This window comes from Sminthopsis crassicaudata, chromosome 1, assembly GCF_048593235.1.
Source record: "Sminthopsis crassicaudata isolate SCR6 chromosome 1, ASM4859323v1, whole genome shotgun sequence".
NCBI lineage: Eukaryota > Metazoa > Chordata > Mammalia > Dasyuromorphia > Dasyuridae > Sminthopsis > Sminthopsis crassicaudata.
In genome coordinates, this window is record NC_133617.1 from 403,759,515 (window position 1) to 403,779,824 (window position 20,310).

At 37.9% G+C, this 20,310-nt stretch overlaps 2 protein-coding genes across 3 annotated transcripts in view; both read left to right on the forward strand.

Annotated features, from left to right (window-relative positions):
- The first annotated feature begins 959 nt into the window (after positions 1-959).
- On the forward strand, positions 960-1,919 carry LOC141554797 (olfactory receptor 13C7-like). Its single transcript, XM_074287096.1, has one exon. It carries the CDS (start codon positions 960-962, stop codon positions 1,917-1,919), a length of 960 nt encoding a protein of 319 aa, XP_074143197.1.
- A 4,020-nt stretch (positions 1,920-5,939) lies between these two features.
- Positions 5,940-20,310, forward strand: part of TBC1D2 (TBC1 domain family member 2) — a 54,436-nt gene continuing 40,065 nt past the window's right edge. Inside the window, exons 1-3 of one of the 2 annotated variants that reach the window (XM_074280054.1) lie at positions 5,940-6,633; positions 9,105-9,252; positions 19,613-19,754. In XM_074280054.1, the coding sequence (XP_074136155.1) occupies positions 6,250-6,633; positions 9,105-9,252; positions 19,613-19,754 (674 nt within the window). In that variant the 5' untranslated portion in view covers positions 5,940-6,249. The remainder of the gene's footprint in view (positions 6,634-9,104; positions 9,253-19,612; positions 19,755-20,310) is intronic. The other variant, XM_074280055.1, reaches the window with a different exon arrangement.

Consider the following 20,310-nt stretch of genomic DNA (forward strand, 5'->3'; position numbering starts at 1 on the left):
TGCTAAAAAATATTTAGTGATTCTCTGTTACCTGTAGAATAAAATACAAAATTCCTTAAATAGGTGTTTAAGATCCTTCATAATGCAGATCCAGTTTACTTTTCTAATTCTGTTTCACTCCACTTAATCCTTCACATAGTGGACATTCCATCCATATTTTTCTTCACCCTATCCCAACACTATACATTTGTAGAGATCATCCCCTATTCCTTGAATGGTCTACTTCCACATGTCTATCTATTTGAAATTTTTATCTTCCTTCAAATCTCAGCTCAAGGATCACAACCTCCATGAAAATCCATGATATATCCCCCTCGACTAAAATTAATCTTACTATCTTCAAAATTTCTTTGTTCTTATCTCCCCTTGCCTGTACTACATTATGTGTAGTGATACTGGTCTGTGTATTTGTCATATATCCTGTTGTTTCTTGTGGGGAAAGGACTAGGTTGTAAATTCCATAATGAATATTCATTCACTCCTGATAAGTGATTTACAGAATATTTTCCTACAAGCTCAGCTCAAGCATCACTGTTCTTCAAATTGCCCCCCAAATAGCATCAAATTCTTTATATATGCATACATGTGCACACATATAATGAATACATAAATACATATATATATATGTATGTATGTATTATACTTATCAGGACATATTCTGTTTCCTCCCAATAGAATGTAAGCTCCTTGATAACAGATATTGTTTCATTTTTGGTTTTCTATCCCCAGAACCTAGCACAGTTTTTGGAATCAAGTAGGCACTTATTAAATCTCAGTTGAATAAATGAGCCATTTTTCTGTTATCTGTTGGCTTCATGTTTTAAAAGGTTAGTGAAAACAGTAAACACAGACCCAGAAATTTCTAATTTATCCAATTAAAAAGCAGTAGTAACCCTGTAATTTTTAAAGAATGAAATATTTGGTACTCTAAATTCTTGCAGGTAATGAACAGAAAATAAATGGAAGAAGTGAATCAGACCATCTATGTTACAAGATTTGTTCTCTTAGGACTTTCTGCGCATCCAAAGCTTGAAAAAATTTTCTTTTTGCTAATTCTAGTGATGTATCTGGTAATCCTTCTGGGCAATGGCATCCTCATCATAGTAACTATCTATGACTCCCACCTGCACACCCCCATGTACTTCTTCCTTGGCAACCTCTCCTTCCTGGACATTTGCTACACGACCTCTTCTGTCCCTCTGATTCTAGACAGCTTCCTCACCCCAAGAAAAACTATTTCCTTCTCTGGCTGCACAGTGCAAATGTTTTTGTCTTTCGCTATGGGAGCAACTGAATGCGTGCTCCTGAGCATGATGGCATTTGACCGCTATGTAGCCATCTGCAAGCCGCTGAGATATCCTGTTATCATGAGCAAGGCTGCCTACGTGCCAATGGCAATGGGATCCTGGATAGCAGGAGCTGTCAATTCAGTTGTACAGACATCTCTTGCAATGCAATTGCCTTTTTGTGGAGACAACATCATCAATCATTTCACTTGTGAAATTCTAGCTGTTCTTAAACTGGCTTGTGCAGATATCATAACCAATGTGATTAGCATGGTAGTAGCAAATATGATTTTTCTAGTTGTGCCAGTTCTGTTCATTTTTGTTTCCTATGTTTTCATCATTTCCACCATTCTAAGAATCCCTTCTGCAGAAGGAAAACGCAAAGCTTTCTCCACCTGCTCTGCTCACCTGACAGTGGTGATTATATTCTATGGGACTATCCTTTTCATGTATGCAAAACCTAAGTCTAAAGATTCTCTTGGAGCAGATAAACAACAAATAGCAGACAAGCTCATCTCCCTGTTCTACGGTGTGGTTACCCCCATGCTCAATCCTTTGATCTACAGTCTGAGGAACAAGGATGTGAAAACAGCTGTGAAGAATCTGCTAACTCAAAAGCTCTTCACTGAGTGAAGAACTTGAAAGAATATTAGAGGCTATCTAGTCCAACAAACACCCCTTTCACCACTGATTTTTTTAACAGATAAAGAAATGAAGTTAGAATAAGGATTAGGGCAAAGGTTTTGGCATCTTGCTCTGAGTCACATAACTTTTGTAGCAGATTCTGAAGTAGAACATTAAAGATGTTTAAAAACAAAAACAAGTTCCTTGTAAATAGGAGTTATTTCATTCATTATATTTGTATTCTCAGCATCTAGTAAAGTGCCTGGCACATAGTAGATACTTAATAAAGACTTCCTAATTGATCGATTTCTCTGAGATTCAAAATAGAAAGAATGTGATATGATATATTGATTTGCCAAAAAGATTTCATTATGCAAAACTAGAATGTAAAATAACACCATCATTTCAAAATATTTTACCTTGGTCACAAGAATTATAGATATAGCTCATAGAAAATAGGATTTGTGCAAAATATTTGGTAGTTAAAGAGCCAAATGACAACTGAGAGCAGGTGTTAAGTTTGTGTAACATTTTTAACTCTTCTTTAGTGAAAATGATAGTACTTTTAAAAGGAATTCCACTAGATGATATTCTTTTATCAGTCATAGTCTTTTTCTAGGGATTCTTAAGCTCTTACCAATTTTTTATTGCTCCCTACTAATATTTAATTCTGAAATTTTCATTGCCTCTCACTCATTCCCCTGACCCATATCCCTAGATGTATTTATAAGTCTTTGGGAGATGAGAAAGCCAACAGTAAAAAAGACACTATAGAAAATAAAGAGGTAGGAGTAAATTGCCTCTTAAATCTCCTAAATATATCTATATTATGACTAGACAGGAAAGCCACAAGGCAAAAAATAGAAAATAGAAAAGGGGAAAAAGAGAGTCTGCAGGACACAATGTTCTTCCTTAAAAAAAAAAAAAAAAAAAAAAAAAAAAAAAAAAAAAAAGCTTTATTGATATATTTTGTATTTATATTACAAATACTCATAGATTATCCCTGCTCCACTAGGTATTGTGTAACAAATTAAGACAGTTAAGCAAAATTAGTAAATTAGTAACACAACGAGTTCATATGAAAGTGCATACAGCCTTCCACATCTGTTGTATCAGCATCACACACATCTCTATTGAAAAAAAATATTTATTTTGATCAACAGAAATCTATTTCCTCCCTATTCCTCTCCTATGGCACACTATAGAGGAATAAAACAAATTGTTGTAATATATATGCATAAAGAAGCAAAATAAATTTCTTCATTGTCTGTATATGTGGGGGTTGGGAAGGGACAGGCATCCTGAAAGTCTATAGAGCTGTTGACTTTACTATTACATGCCTTTGAAAATTAGGCATCAGCACCATGCCAGAAAATTGAAGTTTCCACTTGAATTGTCTTAGGAAAATTCTGAAGATTAGTTAGCAAGATAAGATACCAGACACTGTGGTCCCCTCTTTTGAACTGAAATAGCAAGCATTCAAATTCTCCTGCAGCAAGAGCAATTTTGAAGGACTGGCCACAAATCCCCAATGCCAAAGTCAAACTTATCCCCTAAAACTATTTTATAGAGAACTCCCACAAAGGAAACACTCACATGATAGCCAGAAGAAACTATTTAAGAACACTTAAAAGAATTTTGTTATCAAGTGTAAGCCAAAGGAAATTCTGGCGCAGGATCTTCCAATATGGCATGCCTGCATCAAAGATGGTATTGTATTCCATGAGTAAAGAGAATTACTGAAGCACAATAGCAACATGAGATGGACAAATCTAAAGACATTTCCATCCCAAAAGTTCAGATGAGCTAATTGTGCCCAACATGGGGTCGAGTCTTCCAAACCCATTGGACTGTTCAATCACAAAAGAACACACTATATCCTAACCTTAATATCATGATGGCGAATAACAATATGTGTGTATGTATATATGTAGGTAGGTATGAATTTGTCTTAGCCCCACCCTAAAACTATTACCTCATTACCAAGTGATAGCAGGAGAGTGTCATCATCAGTCCCCTTGAATCATGGGTGGTCAATTTATTAGCCATAGTTCTTTCACTTTCAAAAGTTATTTGTTTTTACAGTGTTATTGTTAATGTATTATTTTGTCTGGCTTTATTCATTTTATTCTTTATCAGTTTATTGAAGTCTTTGAAATTGTTTTTATAATATTTATGCTATAATATTAGTTGTCTGATTCTACTTACTTTATTCTACATCAATTCATACAGGTCTTCTTTCCATGTCACTTTGAAATCATCTTATTACCTCAGTTCTTATCGTACATTAGTGCTCCATTCCATTCGTATACCATAACTTATTCAGCCATTACTCAGTTGATGGGCATCCAATTTCAGTTTTCTCATTTTTGCCACCACAAAAAGAGCTATGATAAATATTTTTATGTTATGAATGAAATATAATATAAAGGTAAACTGAAGTCACTTTTTGAGCAAGATAACATTAACAGGGGCATGCTGCCTGTAAATAAGTGGGTCAGTGACTTGCTTCAATTTATATCAAAGACCCTGCCCAGATGGGAAATTTCCCTTTTATAGGTTTTGAGGAGTACAGAACAGTTGACTGGATCATGGGATTAGAGGATGACCTGAAATGCCAAACTAAGAAGTTTAAACTTTATCCCTTAAATAGTGAGTAATCATTGCAAGGTTTTGGGCAGGGCAGAGACTTGGTCTGACTTGTATGTTAAGAAGATTAGACTAGTGTGTGAGTGAATTGCAGCAGAAAGAGACCAGTTGTAGAGAGGAAGCTATTAACAATCTTCTATTCAGAGAGTGATCATAAAATAAATATTTGTGTAGGGGAGTTAGTGGACTGCAACCTCAATGAGACAACTGTGACAGTTCAAAATTTGAAGTTTTTTCCAAACTTGGCACTATATCACCCTGGTCAAAGACAGGTAATGCAATGTACCTGAGTGGAAAAAAAGTAACGCTAGCTTTGGTCGAATTGAGAAGCAGCTCCTGAGGTCGTTGTCTGGGTGTCCTCTACCCTAATCAAACTACATCTGAAATGCTATAGTCAGTTCTGGGGGGGAGGGGTACACATTTTAGCAAGAACATGAATAAGGCAGAACAAACATCCTGAAGGGATAGAACTGAGATCGTTCTAGAGACTATTTCAGAGCAATTTACTCGGAGGGGGAGGGGGAGGAAAGAGGTGGACTAGCTTGAGAGCTTCCTTTAAATCTTGTGGGACAGGATTTTCAGCTTGGTCACAGCGGGGAAGACCTGGGAGCCGTCCCACCAAATTGCAGATTTCCAGCTTTCTTTGATGTATTGTCTCCAACTCCAAGTAAATTCCTGAAGGGAACCGACTTGTTTTTATTTTATTTGTATTCCCAGCTTTAGCACAGTACTGAGAAAAGAGGAAACGCTTAAAAAATGTTTTCTCTCATCTGACATTAAAAAAAAAAGCCAGCCAAAAACGGACCCCGTCCCCGCCAGGTCTGCGGAGCCGGGATTACCCCTTATCAGGGATGTCACCGATAGGATCCGGGTTCAGGCCCTACGAGAAATTTGCGAAATGGGGGAATGGTTTCTCAAACTCAGTGCGGCAGCCAGGATTACGACACTCCCCGAGATCAGTCGGGGCCTCCACTCCTCCAGGGCCCGCCACACCCGACCGAAGGAAAGGCAGGTAACTCCTCAGGTCAGTCACAAGGAAAGGATTGACAGGTACCCACGAGGCCCCTGGAAAGTTCTCTAAGAGGAAGCCTCGGGCGGATGGGGCGGGGAAAGGGACTATCTTCCTTTTCTACGTTTTGAGCTCCTTCCGATTTCGAGAAAAGGTGTGGACAATTTGGAATGCGGGAAGGGGGACTGAGCGAGGAAAGGAAGAGAGTTGAGCCCCGCCCCTAGATGAGGCTGGAAGCCTAGGACTCGCTTCTTTACTTGAAGTCCACGCCTATTGGAGGAGCCTCGAGCCAGCGGTAAAGATGGCGTAGGCTGCCGCCGGAAGAAGGCGTGGCCAGGAGCATCTCGGGCAGGGATGGGGCGGGGCTAGACAGGTTGGAGGCGGGGCCTCGCGGGGGGCGCGGCTGACGGTGGAACGGCGTCAAAGTGAGCTCTGATTCTGGAAGAGGTTGGGGGTCTTGCTGTTGCAGCGGCGGGTTCTAGGTATCCTTTAGCTGCCCCCCTCCGCTCCGCTTCGCCCGGCCCTACCCATCCCGGGTCACCTCGGAACCTCCCCAAAGCGGCGGGTTCGCACGGGCCGCCCCGACCCCTCGCTGTCGGGGTCACCCCCATCCACTCCGCCGCGAGCCCCGGAGCTAACCGTGAATGCAGCCTGGCTTCGGAGAAGCGGCCGCTCCCCGAGATGGAGGGGCCCCCGGCTCCTAGCGAGGCTCCCCCCGAACCTGAGAGCGGGGATGACCCCAGCCTGGTGACCGAGAAAGGTGTGCTGTCCCCGGACGAGTCGGGGGCTGCTCCGCCCAAGCCCGGAAAAGAAGCCAGGAGCGGGGCGCCCCAAAAGCTCTGCGGGTACTTGCTTAAATTCGGCGGCAAAGGGCCCATCAAGGGTTGGAAGTCCCGCTGGTTCTTCTACGAAGAGAGGAGGTGCCACCTGAATTACTCCCGCACTGCCCAGGACGCTAATCCCCTGGGGAGCATCGACCTTTCCACCGCCACTTTTGACTGCAAAGTGGAAGCGGAGGAAGGCACTTTTGAGGTCAAAACTCCCAACCGAGTTTTTACCCTGAAGGTAACTAGAATTGCTATTCGCTTGCCTACCTGTGATAGGTAAAATTGTACTCTTAGGTGGTCCTGATCGCCCTTAATTCTAGCGCCTTCCGCTGTTGTTTACTGCCCGTGTATCCTGCGTTTGGCTTATTTGTACTTCAGTCAACATTTATTAAGCGCCACTGTGTCCCTTTCTGGGAATAATAGGATAAATTGTCTGAGAAAGCTTGACCTATCTAGGTGCTAAAGCGCCGTGCCCCAGGTAGGATGTGCTATACTGCCAGATTAAGTAAAGAGAGGCAGGGATTCCCCAGAACTGAGCGCTGAGCTAGGTTGCATTAAATTATCTTGATAACCTCCCGTTTGTAGAGGCATTAAAGTGTAGAAAGTATTAAAAGTACCCTGGGAGATGGATAGAAAAACTATAATTATTCAATAAAAATCTTTATGGGTACTTCCCTATATGATGACTTCTCTACATTGTAATAGTAATATTATAATAACTACAAATGATCTTCCAAGAGCAGCAAGGGTGAAAAACTCAGCTCCCTTTTGTCAAGCTTGTGATAAGCTTCTTAGAAATTTATTTAGGCTGCTTCTCAGACCACAAACCTTGTATTCAAATACAGCTGGGGCTTCCTTAGCTTAGCCTTCTAGAATGTTGGTTCAAGGGTAGCACTCACATCTTCCTTACATTGATTATCTCCAAATAACCTCCTTATTTGTTGGCACGAAGTTATTTTCTTGTTACCTCTCCCTTTATGTTGTGACAGACTTTTTTGCCTGTTTATCTCCATTGCCATAGAAGATGCATAAAGAAATGCTCATTAGGCGCTTATTGATGGATTGGCTAGCACACTAATATTCAATGATGAAGTATTAGAGAAGGCTCTCAAAAACATTGATTAGTACAAATAAAGCTCAGATTAAGCACCCTGCCTAGTAAATGATGGGATTTGAACCTAGGTTGTTTTGATTCTAGGCAGTAGTGAGAGTCACAATATCCAAGATTATACATAGTTATATGAGATAATAAATTTAGAACTGAAAGAAACTTTAGAAGTCGTCTGGTCTAACCTTTCTCCTTTTAAAGACGAGAAACTGAGGGTCCTAGAGGTTAAATAATTTGCATAAAGTCACACAACACCAGAACCAGCCTTTTGACTGGAATAAATACAGTGTCCTTCATACTTTATCCATACTGCCTTCTTGTGTTCAGTTCTAGGCACCGTATTTTAGTTCAGCAAATGTTTAAATTCCTACCTATGTTCAAGGCCAATGACTGACCATATTATTTCCCTGGTCAAAAACCTTTTGTGGTTTTCCATATCCTGTAGGATAAAATACAAAATCCTTGGCCTGGCACTTAAAATTCTCTGCCTTATGACTCTCATCTACCTTTTCAGATTGATTTAATGCCGGAACTCTCATATTCCATTTAAAATGCTATAGCAGAAAGAACATTGTATTCAAAAATTGTATCCAAAAGTAGAAACCATCAGTTCAGATTCCAACTCTTGGTGATTTTCTACTTGACATGGGCAAAATATTTAATTTCTTTGTTTCCTCATTTTCCTCCTCTGTAAAATAAAGGCATTGGACTAGATTGTCCCCAACTTCCCACCAGACTGGGTCTTTGATCCTATACTGGGCCTCATTTCTTCACTAACATCACAAACCAGTCCTTCCTTAACTCTGCCTCTCAGGTTCATTATCTTCATTGAAGGCTCCAACTGGGTGCCAACTCCTCCATGAAACCATTGGTAATCCTCTCTCCCCCAAAAAAGGCTTCTAGTGCTTTTTCATTGAATGAATCTGTTTGTGAACATGGTATCTCTTTCCAGTTGAATGTAATCTCTTGGATGACAGAGGCTGTTTGTTTTGCTTTTTGTGCTACCATTGTCAACTTAGCGGGGTGCCAGTAGTGAGGGAATTGGGAATATAGGAAAGGGAAAGAAAAAGAATGCACATTTATTATATTATTATTTTTACAGAGCTCTGCCCCATCCTCAGCTTCAGAGTATGTGACATTTCAGAACTATTCCTTATGTTGACAAAGGAAAGCCATCGCTTAACTATTAGATTTTTATATAAGTAATAATTACTGAACGAGAAGCTTTTCCATTCCTGATAATTCCTAAATATTTTATCTCCCCTCTCTTTTTAAATGCAAAATGTTCTGGCAATTCTGACTGGAGCCAATCTAAATAGAAGAAGCTCTCTGATTCATACCTTTGTGACTTTGAGCAAGTCACTTTACTTTGGGGTCCTGATTTCCTTGTCTGTAAAAGGAAGGGGTTGAAACATCAGATCTCGTGAGATCCCTTTCAACTCTAGCCATATGATTTTATGTTAGAATTTGAGTTATCCTGAAAGAAGTGATTAGCATACCTTTCTCCCTCCTTACTCCTTCTTTTAAATAATATAGAGATAACAAGAACCAACTTGCTTTACAGGAATCAAATATTGAATCTAAGTTTTGTGACTTCTTAGGCCGTCAACAAACAAACCATGATGTACTGGTTGCAGCAGCTTCAGTTGAAGCGTTGGGAATATAATAACAGGCAGCCTGGAATCCTGGTCTCAGGGGTCACTGATGAAGCTTTGCCTGGAAATGCCTCTCCCCTGCACATCACACTAGGTATCAAAAAATAATTTTTCTTTCTATTGTGAGCCTTTTTTTTTTTAACCACAGTTGAACTCTTAATTATATTGTCATTATGAAAACTGAAAATTAGGGGAATTCTTGGCAGCAGAAACAGTGTCTACTGTTTAAATCAAGTCAACTAAGCATTTATTAAGTTCCTATTATATATGTCAGGCATTGTGCTAAACACGGGGATTTAAAAAAAAAAAAAAAAAGCAAAACAGCTCCTGCCTTCAAGGAACTTACATTCTTTTTTTTTTTTTTTTTTTTAAATTTTTTATTTTATAATTATAATTATAACATTTTTTGATAGTACATATGCATGGGTAATTTTTTTACAACATTATCCCTTGCACTTACTTCTATTCAGATTTTTTCCCTTCCTCCCCCAACCCCCTCCCCCAGATGGCAAGCAGTCTTATATATGTTAAATATATTACAGTATAATTTAGATACAATATATGTGTGTAGAACCGAATTTTTTGTTGCACAGGAAGAATTGGATTCAGAAGGTAAAAATAACAGTTTACATTCATTTCCCAGTGTTCCTTTTCTGGATGTAGCTGGTTCTGTCCATCATTAATCAATTGGAATTGGATTAGCTCTTCTCTATGTTGAAGAAATCCACTTCCATCAGCATACATCCTCGTACAGTGTCATTGTTGAAGTATATAATGATCTTCTGGTTCTGCTCGTTTCACTCAGCATCAGTTGATGTAAGTCTCTCCAAGCCTCTCTGTATTTCTCCTGTTGGTCATTTCTTATAGAACAATAATATTCCATAACATTCATATACCATAGTTTACCCAACCATTCTCCAATTGATGGACATCCATTCATCTTCCAGCTTCTAGCCACTATGAAAAGGGCTGCCACAAACATTTTGGCACATACAGGACCCTTTCCCTTCTCTAGTAGTTCCTTGGGGTATAAGCCCAGTAATAGTATGGCTGGGTCAAAGGGTATGCACATTTTGATAACTTTTTGGGCATAATTCCAGATTGCTCTCCAGAATGGTTGGATTCTTTCACAACTCCACCAACAATGCATCAGTGTCCCAGTTTTCCCACAGCCCCTCCAACATTCATCGCTATTTGTTCCTGTCATCTTAGCCAATCTGACAGGTGTGTAATGATACCTCAGAGTTGTCTTAATTTGCATTTCTCTGATCAATAGTGATTTGGAACACTCTTTCATATGAGTGGAAATAGTTTTAATTTCATCATCTGAAAATTGTCTGTTCATATCCTTTGACCATTTATCAATTGGAGAATGGCTTGATTTCTTATAAATTAAAGTCAATTCTCTGTATATTTTGGAGATGAGGCCTTTATCAGAACCTTTAACTGTAAAAAATTTTTCCCAATTTGTTACTTCCCTTCTAATCTTGTTTGCATTAGTTTTGTTTGTGCAGAAACTTTTTAATTTGGTGTAATCAAAATGTTCTATTTTGTGATCAATAATGGTCTCTAGTTCTCCCTTGGACACAAACTCCTTCCTCCTCCACAAGTCTGAGAGGTAAACCATCCCCTGTTCCTCCAATTTATTTATGATTTCGTTCTTTATGCCTAAATCTTGGACCCATTTTGATCTAATCTTAGTATGTGGTGTTAAATGTGGGTCCATGCCTAGTTTCTGCCATACTAATTTCCAGTTTTCCCAGCAGTTTTTGTCAAATAATGAATTCTTATCCCAAAATTTGGGATCTTTGGGTTTGTCAAAGATTAGATTGCTATTTTTATTCACTATCTTGTCCTGTGAACCTAACCTATGCCACTGATCAACTAGTCTATTTCTTAGCCAATACCAAATGGTTTTGGTGACTGCTGCTATATAATATAGCTTTAAATCAGGTACACTTAGACCACCTTCCTCTGACTTTTTTTTCATTAGTTCCCTTGCAATTCTCGACCTTTTATTCTTCCATATGAATTTTGTTGTTATTTTTTCTAGGTCATTAAAATAGTTTCTTGGGAGTCTGATTGGTATAGCACTAAATAAATAGATTAGTTTGGGGAGTATTGTCATCTTTATTATATTCGCTCGGCCTATCCAAGAACATTGAATGTCTTTCCAATTATTTAAATCTGACTTTATTTTTGTGGCAAGTGTTTTGTAATTTTGCTCATATAATTCCTGACTCTCCTTTGGTAGATATATTCCCAAATATTTGATACTATCGACTGTTATTTTGAATGGAATTTCTCTTTGTATCTCTTGCTGTTGGATTGTGTTGTTCATGTATAAAAATGCTGAGGATTTATATGGATTTATTTTGTATCCTGCGACTTTGCTAAAATTCTGAATTATTTCTAATAGCTTTTTAGCAGATTCTTTGGGGTTCTCTAAGTATACCATCATGTCATCGGAACTTACATTCTTAAGACAACATGCAAATAACTGTGTATAAATAAGATATATATGTATATAGATATATACAGGAAAAACTGGAGATCATCTAAGAGGGAAAACACAGTGAAGATAGAAGATATAGCAGGCATGGAGGACAACACTTGAAATTGCAGAGTCCACAGACTGAACATGTTGTGGAAGTAGCATTAAGGAGGCCAGTGTTACTGGATTGTGATCCGATCTAATACTCGTTTATTAATTGCCTATGTGCTAGGCATTGTGCTAGTATCTATAATTAATATTTTTAAAAGTCTTTCCTCAAGGGGCTAATCATCTAATGGAGAGGAGAAAACAGAAAAGGGGGGACACTGATTAGTGGGTATCTTGTTCCATGGAGGGCAGCAGAGGCTGAGTGGCAGGAGAATCAAATCCATAAGCTAGTCCAAGGGGCTGAGGAGTGGTGTCGGTCTAGGCTCTAGTTGGCAGCATGGTGATGAGATTGGAGGAGAATTCGCCCCTAATATGAGAGGGGCATCTTGTTGAAACCAGGTGTAGCCCCAGATGCAGAGGGGAATAACTCCTAATACAAGTGTTTTATGCAAAGATTGGAGAGAGGGAGGGAGCCAAGCTATGAAGAGCTTTAGGAGTCAAACAGAAGATCCACATTTGAATCTGGGGATAATAGGGAGCCACTAGAGTTTATTGGATTAGAGGGGGGTGGCTTACACTTTAGACAGGTCACTTTGGCAACTGAGTAGAGTGTGATTGGAATGGGGAATTGGAATGCCTTCTCTTGAGGCAGAGAAATCAATCAGAAGACAGTTGTAGTCTAGCTATGAGATGAGACGCTCCTTCAAGTGAGTGATGGTAGCATCAGAGGAGACAAGAGGTGTTTAGGTGGAATCATTGAAGTCATCCTTTAGGTAGCTGAGAAGACGCCCTTTCGATAGAAGTTTATTAGACAGGATCTTAACATACTTTGTAGAGGGTGATACTGCAGCAGAGCAAAGCAAACTGGCATTGATATATAAGGACCAACCTTTGCCTCTTTAGCACTATATTCTAGAATATTAAGCATTTACAGATCAGAAAGGGAAAAGAAAGCATTTTTATTGTTAGAGTGACAAAGTTATACTCCCAAACATAATGTTCACTTGACACTGTTAGCTTGTCACTTGACTCCTGCTGAATATTTATTTAATTTTATCTTCCTAAGCTTTATAGTCAACTAAAGTTAATTGTGATTTTTCTCACTGATAAAATTGTAACCTCTTTAACTAACTAGTTTGAACTCCATCCTAATTCATGATATATTAGTTATTTAATGAAATGAAGTCTCAAGTCAATAAATATTTAAGCACCTGTTATGTGCCTAGCAGTGTGCTAAATTCTGAGCAAGACAAGAAAGGCAAAATTTGTTCCAGCCTTCAAGGAGTTCACTATAGAGCTCAAAATCTAATGTGAAATCATCCTTTCCCAATAGTAATTACACTTATTTTATTTAATTAAAAATTATAATTATTTCATGTATAAATCATTAATGAATGAAAATATCAATAGATGTAGACATATTTAAGTACCTAGAGTATTTCATGACCTTTCAGGTCTCAATACTTTAGTACAAACTACAGGTTCTCAAACTACAGCCCTCGGGCTAGGTGCACCTGCTGAGGATGTTTATGCCACTGCCAGGTTATGGCAGATGGGCTGAGGGGTGGAGACAGAGTGTGAGCTTTTGTTTTTACTATAGTCTGGCCCTCCAACGTCTGAGGGACAGTGAACTGGCCCCTATTTAAAAAGTTTGAGGACTACTGCTTTAGTAGTTAACCACTCTTCACTTCCATGGAAACTCAAGTCTTAACTCTACTTCAATCCAGATATTGATGAAAGTCTTTTAAGAATCTTCCAATGTTTCTGTTCAGTATCAATCGTTTCTTTGTCTTTCTTTTTATCATAGTCTTTCCAAAGTACATTGTACTTGCCAGTTCTTCATAGACTCTTTCCGGGATTCATTTCATAAAGTTTCTTTAAAACCTGATCCTCTTCCTCTCTGTATTCTTCACAGATTCCTCATAGAGCATGGATCAAATATAAAATACACACCTCCTTGACATCACTGGGAGAAGTACTTTGCAGTAAGGAATTTTCTCAACTTCCTAATTGCTAGTACAAACATCCCACTTCTGTACTTTTAAAGAGACAATAATAATCTCTGTAGCCTCTAAGAAATAGATTGTAAACAAGTTACACTAACAAATGTTATATAAATATTATGGGGTATATTTTTTAATTTCCTTTTTCAAAAATAGAATATATATACTTATTCTACCCTCTCTTCTGGCCTATTGTTTTAAAGTTACCTATCATAAACTCAACAAGGAAGTCCTCCAGTCTAACACAGAAGAGGTTTTCTGGCTTGATATCCAGTGCTCTTTCTAAGGTATCATGCTACTGCTCTAATATATCCTGATTTCTGGCAATGGTATCGATTTTAACTGCTTGATGCCTGAGATGTCTATATGCAAAGATGCTAATGCTGCCCCATCATCAGTGGCTTTGAAGTAATAATAGTGAATTTGTGATCCTCCTCTCCATTCTTACTTCCTGAACCCTTTGTGATTTAAAAAAAAAAAAAAAAAAGTATACATTTGTGAGATAAAAGAAGCTGGGGTTAGAGGTTCAAAGTGGTACTCCAACAGAGGTAAGCCAAGGACCAATTTTATATGAAATCACTGCCAGCTTATAATGTCCTTAAGCTGCAAACAAATTTGTATTTGTGGTCCTTAATTTGATGCTTACATGCATGCATTGTGTTGACAGTTTTTCAGTTTGTATGGCTCCTAGATGCATTTCCCCCTTCCCTCAGCTAGATAATTCAATTGCTAACCCCCAGTCCCAACCTAGTGTGCTCCCGGCTACTTTTGACACTGATGGGAAGGAATCGGGAATGAGAAAGGGATCACAGCAGCATTTTACTGTAGCCATAAGGCCACAGTATAATGCCATACAAATTAAAATGCTTTACAATTTTTCACAGTTTTCTATAAATGCTGAAAACTAGCTAGGACCTCTTGCCTGTAAGTAGAAAAAAAGAAAATCTGCAAGAAAAATGTTTTGCCCTTTGTCTGAATCTAATTTGAAATAGGTAAAAAGTACTACAATCACGACCTTTATAGAACTACTAGAAAAATGCATATACAATTAAACTCCTAAAACTATTTCCTTTTGTGACTAAATCCCATTTATGTGAAAATTAGAAGAGGAACATTAGAGCTGCATAGCGTTGGATTGGTATTTAGAATCTTTCTAAAGTTTTAAGTTTCTAGAGACTGTCACTAATAAAGATCTTTTTTATTAAGTTGTGTCCCTTCCCCCATTTCCTTAACTTCTTCCTCTACTGAATTTCCAACCCTGGTTTCATAGATGATTGCATAATGAGTTTGAGCAATTCCAAATGATTAGACTCAGACTGGTGACAACAAGCTTTAAGATAACTGAATTCCCACATGATTAGTACTGGAAACTGACTAACCAGTAGGATCAGAATATTCTTACTTTTCACACTCATCTTTCTCCTTTGTTTATTTTTGTGTGGCAGTTTATTTAGAACATCCACATATAATTGTTGTTTTGTTATACAATATCTGCATAGTATAAACAGAGTCTATATTCCAAGTTGCCTTGTCTCCTTAATTATAAAACATCCGCTTAAGGTTTTAGGACATGTATACAATTCCTTTTAATCTTAATGTGTATTTCAACATAAAAGCATGTATTTCTTACTTCCCTGTTTCCTACAAGTCATACTCTAATGCTTCATCCTAGTATGGAGGTGACACAAGACTTTTGGCAGCTGTGCCAGCAGATCACAAATTCTGCACATCCTAAAGCTACACCTATATACATATATATGTTTTTATTTATTTATTTATCTATCTATAAAGCTTCAGATATAGGTCTAGGGACAAATTATGACAGCTAGTGTCACAAGTGGGAATTGAACTATTGTATGTCAACCTCCAGAATCTTGCACACTTTCCACTAGAGCAAGAATCCCTCTTCAGCTGCCTAACAAGTGGCTCTCTTCTATCCATGTAAAGACCTCCAATGCCTGGGATCTCATTTACCTTCTGAGGCTGCCCATTTCATTTTTAGTCCATTCTGATTGTTAGGATTTTCCCTTATTTCAAGCAAAAACATGCTTGTTTTGATTGTTCTAGTTGTGATCTCTGGAGCCAAACAAAACAATTCTTATCTCTTTTCTACATGAGGGCCCTCCATATATTTGGAGACAGTTAATCTGTCTCCCATAAGACAATTTAGGAATGGAGTCAGATTATGTTAAGTGGAACAAACAAGGGCTAGTAGAAGAGAAAGCTTGTATCTTGGGTGATCTGGAAAGACTTCATGAAGGAAATAGAATTTGAGTCATTAAGCAATTACAGTGAATTTGTCAGATTGTCAGCTCTTAATAATGCTGTGAATCTCTCCACACACATACACACACACACACCTTATTCTGATACACAATTTCTTCCTATATCATAGTATCTTGAATATTTTCATATTGCTAATACTTTAGTTCCCTTTGGGTAGATTCCCCCACTCACTTGAATTAAAATTTGTCTTGGCATATCTCAAGTACATACTTCTGATATCCTTCATTTAGGAATTTATACCAATTACTCTCTCATCGCTTTTACCATTTCCATGTTTTCTGTTCTCCTCTATGTCTTGCTCTACCTAAGATTTATGTTGAACTTCAGGTGCTTCCAAGTCATGCAGACATTCCAACGATAATTGGGCATCAGCCCCTAGAGACTAGAGAGAGGGAGAGTTCCTAATTTTAAATAAAACCATATGAATCATCTACATAGGTTGAACAATAATATTAACAACTGAAACCAATGTAGTAGATGAGATCAATGAAAGTGTGTGTAGAGAAACAGAGGTTAAGAATTATACCTTGAGGGCATATTTATTTAGATAAGCTCCTTGAGATCAAGAACACTAGAGTTATGTCTATTATTATGTCTCCTCAAGCACTTTACTACATTGACATAACATATTAGCATCTAATAAATGTTTGTTGAGGTCTGTAAGAGATAAAAGAAGGAATAAAAGCAAGATGAACAAAAAGAAGTAGCTACCAACATATAAGGGGTTAAAGAGAATGAGGTGAGAGAAACGAGGTATTGGAGGTCTTCAAGGTTCTTCTAGTAGATTTTTACTAGCATCATTTTTAAGCTCCTTCCAGTAGGTATTACCAATTTTTGAATGTAATCTTAATAACAAGGACTTTCTTCTACCAACCAGCATTTTATACCACAAGTGTTAGATTTCTAAAGTAGTAGATATGGAGGAACGTGAAACTAAATCAGAAGCTAGATGTATCTACTGTGCCAATAAACTCAGTGTTAATTAGATTGGGCTAGATGGGAGCAGAGATATTTTGGCAAGAAATAAAGAAATGGGGTGTGTATGTGTATTTGGGTGATATGGTACTAGGAAGCAGTGGAAATAGACTTCATGGAGGATCATAAGATCTTATATCTCCAGCTGGAAAGGACTTTTAAGATCCTGTGGTCCAGTTCCCTCATTTTATAAATGAGTAACCTGTGACCCAGGGAGGTTAAATGACTTACTTGTGGTTACGCAAATATTGAGAAGTCAAACCAGTTTTTGAACCAGGCCTTGAAGAATGGATAGTATTTTAAAAGTCATAAGTAGTAAAAGGGCATCCCAAGGAGAAGATACAGAAGTAATACAAAATAGTAAGTAGTGTTGTTTTTCTGTAACTTAGTATATGTAAAGAGTACTCATAAGAGTGGAAATATAGAGACTATCAATTATGTACAGCTTTGATTGATAGCCTAAAGATTTTGATTTTATTTGTTAACCAGTAAGTGAAGCCATTGGTGGGATAGAAAGGTCAAGGGAAGGGGGAGGGAGGGAACGGTGCTATAAGATTAGGGAAACCTAAGCATGGCATAACAAGATATCAATATAAAGGAAAAGATTCTAGATGCACAAAAAGAGGGGATAATTGATTGATAAAGCAGAAAGAAGCTGTAAGGGATAAACTCATAAGAGCACCTCGCCAAGAAACCAACTCTTCCTCTGAAACTAGAAGAAGGAAAGAAGAAAAAAAGTGAAAGGACTTAGGAGTTTTAAGGTATAAGAAATCAAAGATATAACAAAAGATGACCTTGATTTCAGTAAGGGAAACTAATGTCATTGAGCATAAAGGGTAGAGATAAACTTCAGACTTCAGAAGAGACTGAAAGAGATTTAGACCAATTGTGGAAATTTAGATTGTGAACTGATAAGAATAAAATAAAAGGATTTGTGAATAGCAGTGAATATGCAGATGAGGTTAAAATATCCAAAATAGTATTCAGTTTCTTTTCCACAAAACCTTCCCCTGCTCCAGATTCCTTTATTTCTGTCAAGAGCACCACCATCTTCCCATCTTAGGCTCCTCACTCACAGTGTTGCCAAACCTTGTTTCTACCTTCACAACAAATTATGCACATCCTCACCTTTCCACTCACATAGCTACTACATCTCAACCATTTCAGCAGCAGCCTTCTAGTTGAATCAAGATTCTTCTCACTAATGTCCATTTCTTCACAGCTATCAAGGTGATCTACTTAAAACACATCTGCCTATCCCCCAACTATGCAACAAATTCCAGTGGCTCCCTATTATTTCCAGGGTCAAATATGAAATCTTTTATTTGGATTTTTAAAGCCCTTCACAAATAGTCTTTCCAGTCTTCTCACAGTCCTCTACTAGTCAGTGGACCTTCCTGACCTTCACACATGTCACTCCTCCCAACTCAGTACTTTTTCTGGTTGTTTCTCATATTTGGAATGCTCTTCCTCCTCAGCTCTACTTCTAGATTCAGTTGAAATTCTAACTTCTGCCAAAAGCCTTTCTTGATTCCCTCTTCATCACTTATGCCTCTTATGGTCAGTCATGCCTTCCCTTTGAGATTATTGTCCATTAGTACTATAAATATCTGAGTATTAGTACTATAAATATAAATATCTATATCATGTATATAGTTTTGCATATACTATATGAGTTTCTTGTATTTTGCCTCTATTCTTAGCCCCAGAATAAATGCTTAATGAATACTTGTTGACTGACTGACAAGTTTATAACAAATGAAGTTGGGTCGATTTTGAAATTTTGTCTATCAACCCATCAGCAAGGTCCAAGAAATCAGATGAAAGGGGTAAATCAGAGTTGGATATTAGTTGAATAAGAGTCAAAAGTAAGAAAGATGATTTAGTCTACTAAATGGCTAAGGAATTTTTTAAGTAGCTTGCCATTAGGTTAAGACTTAGGAAGGGCATAATTGAAGCCAGAATGGAGTGAAATGAAAGGGAAGGAATTGAAAAGAGAGGATAGACTGGAAGGCAAGGAGAGAGTTTAGTGTGAGGAAGTTAGAATGATAGAAGAATAAGAGATTGGTGTCTGTACTTTTTGATTTCCGGATTTTGTATCATAGTATGCCATGTAATAATCAGGTCTAAAGAATGGCTCTTCTGGTGTGTGGCTATAGAAAAAAAAAAAAAAAAAATATATATATATATATATATATATATATATATATATGTGTGTGTGTGTGTGTGTATGTATGTGTGTATGTTTGTATGTATTTTCAAAAGAGGTTCCATGAATATTGAATTATAGGAGAATAATAGCTAAGGGAAGGAAGAGAACTCTGAACCAAGCACTAAAGTCATTGAGGAAATCAGATAAGTAGCTGTCATTCTATCAGGAAATATGATCTGATAACAAACTTTGAAATAAGAAGCATCATTGACGATGGTAGTACTTTGGAAGGAATATCGGAGAACAGTGTCTGGACTCTCTTGCTTCTGGCCTTGTGAATCAGGAGGAATAGGTTAACATTCAACATGAATCTAAACATGAGCTTTTCATAGCACTATAACATTGGGTCCATTTGTTTCACTTCTCTTTTAACTAGATAATGCAGAAACTGATGAATTTTTGTGTCCTGTGAAAACACCACCTGGACTGGTAGGCATGGCAGCTGCTTTTCAACCTGTTCCAGAGATGCCCACTACCCTCCAGAATATTTCCCTCAAACACCTAGGAACTGAAATACAGTAAGTGTTTAGGAGTTGGGATAACTAATCTAAAACTGGATACTTTCTGATACTATTAAAACTGCAATGTATTTAATTTTTAAGAAGTTACAAGCCAAGACTAAAGTAGTTGGATTGTTGTCCTGCCAATGTTATATACACATTGATAATGAAATTGACTCACGTGTTCCCAGAGCTAGCTCAGTGTTTGGGAGGCGCCAAAGGAAGGCATGGGAGAGATATTAGACTGCTACCAGACTAAACTACAGACCTTTTTATGTGTCTGTGAAACCTGGGCATTCCACCAGCACCAATGCCAGGAAACTGAATAGCTTCCAATTGGGTTGTCTTAGGAAGATTCTGAAGATCACCTGGCAGGATAAAATACCAGATACTGAAGTTCTTTCTTGAACTAAACTGCAAGCATTCCAACTCTACTATAGAGAATGCAACTCTGTTGAGCTGGTTACATTGTTCAAATACCAAATGCATGTTTTCCAAAAAGAGTTTTATGAAGAATTCACACAGGACAGGGGCAGCTAGGTGGTGCAGTGGACAGAGCACCAGCCCTGAATTC

Bases quoted from the DNA above. Each gene is read 5' to 3' on its own strand.
- LOC141554797 (XM_074287096.1), top strand. From the start codon at position 960: ATGGAAGAAGTGAATCAGACCATCTATGTTACAAGATTTGTTCTCTTA.